At 41.6% G+C, this 9502-nt stretch overlaps 1 protein-coding gene across 2 annotated transcripts in view; it reads right to left on the minus strand.

Moving 5' to 3' along the window:
- Ntn4 (netrin 4) overlaps positions 1-9502 on the minus strand; it is a 100328-nt gene that overhangs the window by 12555 nt on the left and 78271 nt on the right. For both annotated transcript variants that reach the window (XM_013350405.2, XM_005358155.2), the window contains exon 6: positions 320-533. In XM_013350405.2, the coding sequence (XP_013205859.1) occupies positions 320-533 (214 nt within the window). The remainder of the gene's footprint in view (positions 1-319; positions 534-9502) is intronic.

A 9502-nucleotide genomic window follows, 5' to 3' on the forward strand; every position in this document is an offset into this window, starting at 1 on the left:
CGGCAGATTCAATAAGATGTTTTAGAGCCCTAGTAAAAATGAATCTTGTTATAGAGATCTAAACCTTCCTATTTAGCTTTCCAGACACCAGTGCTGTTATAGGAAATTACTGGGCAAAATAGCTTAGTTTGCAAAATGAGCTAGATAATTTCATTTAAAAAAAAAATCACAAGAGCAAATTATTTGATTCTGCAGACTGGAAAAACTTTTTTTTTTTAAGAGATGTGAGCAATGTGTGCTCTCCTTAATGGCTTTCAGTCACTGCACAATCTCTGAAAGCTTGAGTGACTCACAGAGAAGAAGAGGCACACACACTCACCTGCTGATGCAGTCTCCTGTGAGTGGGTCACAGCTCCCGGCACAGTCACAAGGTCTGCAGCCGTAGTGTCCAAAGCCCCAGTATCCCACCATGCACCTGTCACAGTGTGGTCCTGCCACCCCCGGCTTGCAAGGGCAGTCACCATTGCTAGGGTCACAGAAGGTCACCGAGCTGAAAGGAAGGATAGCTGACCCAACTGGATGGCAGGAACATGCTACAAGAGAAGAGAGAAGAGACTGGTGAGTTCCTTTGGATCAATCTTGTAACTTAGCCCTGGCAAATGGCTTCATCTCATCAAACAGCATGTTTCTGAGACTCCTCTGTAAACAAAGACTGCTCTTTCATTACCAAATGCCCAGATCTAAATAATCACACAGAAACTATATTAATTATAATAGTGTTTGGCCTATTAGCTCAGGCTTATTGTTAACTAACTCTTACATCTTAAATTAACCCATTTCTATTAATCAATGTATCACCATGAGGCTGCGACCTACTGGTAAGATTCCTTCCCCTTCGGTAGCTACGTGTTGTCTCCTTGACTCTGCCTATTCTGTCTATCTTAGTTCTGACTTCCTGCCTGGCTTTACTCTGCTAAAGCATTGGCTGAAATAGCTTTATTAATCAACCAATAAAAGCAACACATACAGAAGGACATCTCACATCATCTCCCTTTTTCTGTCTAATTAAAAAGGAAGGCTTTAATTTCTTTTTTTTTTTTTTTTTTTTTTTGGAGACAGGGTTTCTCTGTAGCTTTAGAGCCTGTCCTGAAACTAGCTCTTGTAGACCAGGCTGGCCTTGAACTCACAGAGATCTGCCTGCCTCTGCCTCCAGAGTTCTGGGATTAAAGGCATGTGCCATGCCCCCCCCAGCGGAAGACTAATTTTAACATACTAAAACTACATATACAAAGACAGTTATTAAACAAGAATTATAGTTACAATATTTAGTCCATTATATTTGGCAAATTAAAGAAAATTTTCTATCATCTATAATTTATCTTTTATCATAACTAAGGAGAAGTATAACTATATGTATCTGTTCTTTAACTCTTCAAAGACTCCAGAAGGATATAATATTACCTAAGCTAACAGGAATTGCATTGTAAACAACTTCCAAAACTCTACAATTGATAGAGACATCTCACTGCCTGGATAATCACCCAAAGTTCTTCTGTAACATTGGGGCATCCACCTTCAGCCTATAGGCCCATAGCATCTGGCAGACTTTTTCATGAAGCAGGCTATTTGAAAGACTGTTTTGCCTATATTGGCAGTTTATCAGTCACTTTCTTCTGTGCCCTCTAGAATGTTTGGCAGACTCTTTCATGAAGCAGGAACGCCAAAGGACTATATTGCCTTCTTTAGACAAGTTCAGCAGTTACTTTTCGGTGGGTCCTGTGTGTCCAGTTCATATAGCATACCATCAAGAAGTCCAGGCAAGAGCAGTTTCTTGCCCAAATGGCTAGCCTTGTCACATTGAAGGCAAATTCTGAAGTAGTAATTGGTGCTGCCAGAAGCAGACATGTCTCACTGTTGAGAAAAGTCTAAGTTCTTAAAATATTTAAAATGTTATATTCTGTAGGTCTTTGAAGTGCTAAAGAGTATCTGTCTAAAAGAAATATATCTCTGTATATCTAGAAAACCTAGCTAACATGACTATAGGTTTGACTATTATAAATGACTGTCTATTAATCTGTAATTCTTAATTACACATTACATTTTTAAATGAGCTGAACAAACACAATACCTTAAGAGCAGAAATACATATACACAGTGTAACAAATCAACCATAAATTTGTATCAATTGACCAAGATCCATACCCATGCAAAGTATTCTTTATATCATATCTCCCTTTAAGTGAAAACAAACATTTATAAATAATCATTTTGAGAATTTGGGCACAGTTTTCTCCAAGCTGCTTCCTACTGTTTGTTGGGTGAAGTATTTTTAGGGTTCACAGAGACCTTTCTGGAGGTTTTATTCCATCAAACCACAGTAGCCTGGAAGGAATCCACAGTTTCTCATCTTCTATGGAAACAAAAGCAGAACCTCTTTCCCAAAGTAACATATCCTTAGACTCAAGTTTCAAAGTCAAGATACCTTTAAAATATAAATATTGGTTTAGCTTAGCAGCCCCAGAATCTAATTTCTCTCTGCAGTCAAGAAATTCAAATAAAACAATAATATACATAATCCAGACTCTCTGTATATTTTCCATCTTTATGTGGCTTTTTTATTACTCTATTACCTTTTTAATATTTATTTTATTATTTTTACTCCTTTAATCTATGACTGTCTGTACTCTTATCTGTATTATGTTTCCTCTCTCTTCCGAGTCTATGTACATGTTTCAAACACTGACCGTTTAGAGGTACACTTTTGTCTTAGTCTGTTTTTATTGTGCATCTGTAATCATTTTCTGACTAGGAGCATTTTTTTTAATAAATGCTAATCAGGCATGGCTAGGACCAACTTCGCAGCCCTGCCTGTTGACTTCACAGCAGAGGTGTGTTTACTGCCTCTGCAAGCCATGCTTTCCACCCTAGGGGGTCCCATGTTGCCATTAAGCAATTTGTAGCATGCTGTTCACAAACCCCATTTAAGTGCAGGACCTTCCCAAAAGAGCCAGAATTGGTGCTTCCAGCATGAACCAGGAACCCAGCTCTTAAAGGAGCCGCACAGTTTTTGCTGCTAATGCTGAGTAAGGAAGTCTTCTCTTAAAAGAGCTGCAACTCTATTTGCCTCTAACAAACAGAGCCCACCACACCATACATACATACACCACAACACCATATATACATATACCACACACACACCATACACACACACCCCATACATACATACACCATAATACACTTACCATATACACACACCCCATATACATATACCCCACACACACATACCATATACACACACACCATACACACACCCCATACACACAGCCCATGCATACATACACCACACACACACCATACACACACATATACACCATACACACATACTCCATACACATACATAGACACCATACATATACACACACCATACACACATACACACACACACACAGTAATAAAAATTAAAAATTGAAAATAATAATGACTAGTCCAATACAAAGGGGCTTATCCTGGTGGATGCCTTCAATCCCAGCACTCGGGAAGCAGAGGCAGGCAGATCTCTGTGAGTTCAAGGCCAGCCTGGTCTATAAGAGCTAGTTCCAGGACAGACACCAAAAACTAGAGAGAAACCCTGTCTCAAAAATCCCCCCCAAAAGGGGGGGGGTGCTTATCCAATACAAAAAGAAAAGAAGAGATTTTATCTTTAAAACACCGAGTTTGTTGTGGTAATGATGTCATTTACGTTATGTATTGTTACGTCTTCACTAAGCTTCCTAAGTTTTTCAGCTGCTTGATTATGAGCCCCTTCCAGAATTCTCTCTTAAGATATCAAATCACCATTGACTTATCACTTGTTCTTAAAAATAACTTATCTTAATATTGGCGTGTGTACCTATGATAGGTGTGTTATGTATGGATGCATGCATATGACGTATGTGTTTGTATGACGTATGTATTGTTATGATGTGTGGGTGTGTGCCTGACACGGCACACGGGTAGAGATCAGAGGACAACTATGTATAGCCAGCCTTTTTCCCCCCGCCCATCTGTGGGCTCCAGGAATCGAATGGAGGTCACAGGTCAAGTGCCTTTTCCTGGTGAGTTCTCTTGCTGGCCTTGTCACCTGGTTTTATTACTTCTTTTTAATTAGCCAATGTGGGAAGTTTATGTGATATGAAATATGAATTTACCAATATAGCATGTACAGAGAGCATAGAGATGACACTCAAATAAAACCATGCAAGGAAGCATCAAACTTTCATAACTTTTAGATGATTAAACCAACAGTTTCTGTGTCACTCAGCTAAATCATTCTGGTCCCTGACAGCAGCTGCGGGAGGCCGAGACAGAAGGCAGATGTCACAGGACCCCTGCCCATGGGACTCCACTCGTAGATTTGCAGCCTGTCTAGGAGTTGACCTCTCAATAGGACCTTATGTTTTCAAACCGACACACATGTCAGGCACGGCCAGAGAAGAATGCGGTCCTATCACGTGTGCTAATGGATCTCTGTCAATGTGACTTTTTGCATAATAACAAGACAAAAATACCAGTGGGAAACTATGCAGAACTAGCTGCAGGCAGAAGGCCCCCAGCGTCCTCCACGGCTGCCTTTTCAGGCTGCGAAGAGAGGCTTGCCTTGCACACTGGCCTCCTCAAGTTTGGTGGCTGTCGGCATCAGACACACAGAAGAGGCATTTCTTTTCTCTTCCAGAATGGATATCTTCGTTATCGTTGTTTAGGAAGATCAGTGGGCTGGGGAGAGGATGTCTGCAGGTTATGGTTTGGGTCTGAGTCCCCAACACTCAGACCAGGCTGGCCTTGAACTCACAGAGATCCTCCTGCCTCTTTCTCCTGAGTGCTGAGATTAAAGGTGTGCACCACCACTGCCCAGATGATATATTTTTTTAATTCTATTCAAGCATTTTTTTAAAAAATATTTTTTGTTTTCATTACTATACATAAGGACATCATCACACAACTATATAATGTACGTTGAGCATATTGTCTCTCCAAACCCTCCTACCCTCCCTTTTTCTTATTCCCCCTGATTAATTATTTGTTTCTTCTAGAAAGTTTCACTTCTCCTTTCGGGGCACAGGTACATATATGATTTCATGTGTCTAAATAAAATCTAATAACCACAAAGGAGAGAAAACAAAGTGCTACACTTATCTTTCTGAGGCTGTCAAAGTTTTGACGTAAAGGATGTTAGCCCTTGACTTTTGCTTGTCATTAGACATCAACTTAGATAGTGAAAATTATATATTTTTTAATTATTATTATCACTGTGTGTGGTTGTGTGTGTACAACTTTGTGGAGTTGGTTCTCTTCATCTACCTTTAATGGGTTCCAGGGGTTGAATTTAGGATGTGCAGCTGCTCTGGAGGGTTTTCTAACAGCAAGTACAACTGTTAATGAAATAATGGATTTCATTAACACATTTTCAAACAGCTTTGTGTATTAATTCCAACTGCAGGAGCTGACAGTAAATACAGCTGCTTGGAAGTCTGCCTTACAAGGTCTCTTAGAAAAAGAGAAAACAAGATTGCAGAGACATAGGATAAATAAAGAGGATAAGGGGCAAGCCCAAGAGTCAGATGGGATGAGCTCAAATCCTGCTTATAAGGCTTTTTATTCTTTTTCTTTTCTTTTTTGTTGTTTTTCAAGATAGGGTTCCTCTGTATCATAACCCTGGCTGTCCTGGAACTTGCTCTGTAGACCAGGCTGGCCTCAAATCCACAGAGATCCGCGTGCCTCTGCCTCTGCCTCCTAGGTACTGGAGATGAAGGTGTGCGCCACCACATCCTGCCTTAGGCTTATTCCTTATAAGGCTTTATAAAATTAATTTCCGTAAGTCTCAATAGTCTCATTACTCAAGTGAGAATAACAATACCTATAGCTCCGGGGAGCTTATAGATGAGTAGGGAGTGTGCACATTGGCAATGTATTAGAAATTTGTGGTGCCACAGGATCAATAGCTGATATTATTTTCTGGCTAATGTATATTTTAAGATGTTCACCATCGCCGGGCGGTGGTGGCGCACGCCTTTAATCCCAGCACTCGGGAGGCAGAGGCAGGCGGATCTCTGTGAGTTTGAGGCCAGCCTGGTCTACAAGAGCTAGTTCCAGGACAGGAACCAAAAGCTACGGAGAAACCCTGTCTCGAAAAAAAAAAAAAAAAGATGTTCACTATCCTCCACCCCTCCACCTACCTGCTTGCTCACCATCTACTCCTCTCCATCCATCCGTCTGTCCAGGCATCCACGCCTCCACTCACGCACCTATCTACCCACATTTTCACCCAGGAGGTTCTCGGACTTTCGCATTAACACGAACTGCTGGGAACCAGAGATAGGAGGGTTAATACCAAGAACTGTATCTCTTGAGCGAGGGAAAGAAATGACAAAAGGCACTGGATGTTAGGACTGGGTCTGTCCACAGTGGATGAGAACACAGTAAACCAGCAGTGGCCTCATGGCTTGATTTTCAAGAGACTGAACAGTCCAACTGGCTTTTCAGCCCCTCTCTCTCTCTCTCTCTCTCTCTCTCTCTCTCTCTCTCTCTCTCTCCCTTGGGAGGAATGTGGTAGCAAACAGCAGCATACCTTTCTTGATTGCTCTGTGCTTTAGCTTTAAGTTCCTCTTTGGTTCCGCGGTCCTTTCCGCGGATAAAAACATCAACCTATCACTCAGTAGAAAATTAGGGTGTGATTTATGGTCCCGCTGCTTATGGCGAGGGAGCCTGTAATGTAATGTAGGACAGGAGTGGAAGCCCCTCAGATGCATACACGTGGAAGAATTCTAATGGCAATGACAATGGCCGGCCACCCCATTTGTCCCTTGTATGTGATGGAAAGCTAAGGCCTTGACAGGGAAGTCCAAGGGAGCCACGGGTGCCCTTTCACCCTCATCCCACCTTCAGGAGAACTGAAGCCCGGTTTGTGTGTGTTCCATTCTGAGACTGATCCGTGACACCAAGCTCGCCCTAGAAACAGCAGCTCTGAGCTCTCTCTAGCATTACCTGGTCGCTCCCTAACTTTGGCTCTTCTGTTGGCAAAAGATACACCGAGAGCAAAATACCCTGAAAGTATTTGTTCCTGATTTAGCGTTTCTAAAAACAGCACTCAAAGTTCAAGGCCCTCGGCTGGGAAAGCAGTGGCAGCTTGGGACCTTTCACCACTGCCCCGTGGCCACGCCCTTGGCACTGCCTCCCAGGCTTCCAGCATTGTTCTCCCCTGGAAAGGCCAAGGCCCGACCCAGCGTCTGATGGGGAATTTTAGAAGCGGGCAGCAGCAGCAGCTGCCGCCAGAGTTCACGGGAACCCAAGGGGCACGGTCTGAGATGCAGTTTCAAGCAGAAAGGAGATAGTCTAAGCTGTTACAGATGTATGAGGTGTGAAGTTAAATAGTAGATAAAAGGAACCCTTCTATCTTCCGAGCGTCCCTGTTTACTCCTTCCATTCGGCCATCATCTCGGATGGTAGATGAAAAGCTACAGGAACAACCAGTTTTGCTAGTGGATGAGCAGCCATGAAGCTAAAAATAAGGGAAATAAATTTGACCGTGTGAAAGGCAAGACAGCACCCATGGAACATTTTCCTGCTGATCCTTGAAATGATAAATGCGTGCTCCTTGGTGATAGCTGCACCACAATACTCGATATGCACTTCAGACATACTGTTTTCAAACAGAATCGTGCTTGAATGAATTTAATAAGTAATCCTAATTAACACGTGCCTTTAATTTATGCCACATAGGAAAACCCATCACACATAGGTTAAGCTTTTATTAGATGTCTCAGGGAGTAAGTGGAAGGCACTTTAGTATATTTCCTATCTGCCCTTGGTGAAACTTGAAATGTACAATAAAGAAATACTAATGTCATGGCCTTTATTTTTAATCCGCGACTGCAGCTGACGGCTGGCTCGGACCTTTGTTTGTTTGGTTTTTTTTTTTTTTTGTATTGTTCCTTTCCTGTTTACCAGTTGGAACCTTGCCAGTTTCTGTTTGTTCTTGGACCTATCTAAGAGATCGTACATGGTTTAAAAACATGTTATAATCTCGGTTTGTGACTTTTTAAAACTGAAGACAGCGCCACTGAGTACACAGATGACTTTAATTTACTAGAAAACTCCTAGGATAGGATTTTAGGTGCTTTTCTTGACTTGGAAGAATTTTCTCCATCACACACCACAACTGTTATTATTGCCCATGTCACACTTTTAAGAGAAGTACCACCTGTTTAAGCTGCGCTCCTGTTCTACTTGGTCACCATCTAGACGGCGCCTTGCCAGGAATGGGGTCATCTCTAAGGCCCTTTTTTCCTTTTGAGAAGAAAGCCCTATTCTCTGCTGACTGAATATGTCTGGGATCTCTTCTCTGAGCCGACATGATGAGTCTGGGCTATCACCTGTCATGGTACTTTTTTCTCTTCTAACATTTTTATATTAAGCAAAGGCATAGACTCTACTGGATACAAATACAGAAAGATGTGGTTCTTACATTGTAGGCCTTATACGATACTACAGAAATGACATTGAGACAGTGAGAGACTCCTAAAGACCAAAGATCATCAGTCATTAAGAAATACTAGATAACACAATTCATTCATTTAAAAAAAAAAAAAAAGCCCAAACAAGGAGCCGGAGAGATGGCTCAGCAGTTAAGAGCTCTGGCTGGTTTTCTAGAGGACCAAAGTTTTGTTCCTAGCACCAACACGGTGGCTCACAACCACCTGGAACTCGAGTTCCTGGGGATCTGGTGCCTTCTTCTGGCCTCTGTGGGCACACACACACACACACACACACAAATGGAGGAAGGAAGGAAGGAAGGAAGGAAGGAAGGAAGGAAGGAAGGAAGGCATGAACTTCTCTGTAAGCCTGGAATAATTGTCTCCAACAGGACCACGCTACTTCTCTCATAGGTTTTACAGTTTCTTCACACTGCTGCATGTAATTCTGAGATACTGCAAACAGAGATACAAAGCGAACAAAACCCCAAGCAAGCCTGCAGAAAGCATAAATGGTCAAAGCCCAGTCAGCTATGCCAAGTCACTTGGGCACAGTTATTTCTTACATGTAATGCTTCATCTCGTCCAGTTTTGTTATTTATTATCTGTAATAAAAATATCATAACTCTGCAGGAGACATTCTCCATCCAAAATAATGCCTTTGGCTGAGAGCGGTTCTTCCCACGTGAGTCAGCCTGAAATTCCTTTTCTTCTCTTGCTTGCAATTATCTCTAATTACACCTCTTTGTTCTAGGGCAATAACTTGTTTTAAGATCACCACTCTGCATCCCCTGTACTTTTTGGGCATCAATAGAAACTTTCGGTTTAGTGCTTAGTTAATGTTAGTCATCTTTATCAAATGTAAAAAAGTATATATATATTATTTATATAATATATATTATATATATTATTTATTCAGTGAACTTTCCTTTCTGTTTGAGAGGTACTGCGGTTAATTTATTAATATTTATCACTTTCCAGGTTGTACAGGTTGTATGTGTGTGTGTGGGAGAGAGAGAGAGAGAGAGAGAGAGAGAGAGAGAGAGAGAGAGAGA

This window comes from Microtus ochrogaster, chromosome 24 (assembly GCF_000317375.1).
Source record: "Microtus ochrogaster isolate Prairie Vole_2 chromosome 24, MicOch1.0, whole genome shotgun sequence".
NCBI classification, from domain to species: domain Eukaryota; kingdom Metazoa; phylum Chordata; class Mammalia; order Rodentia; family Cricetidae; genus Microtus; species Microtus ochrogaster.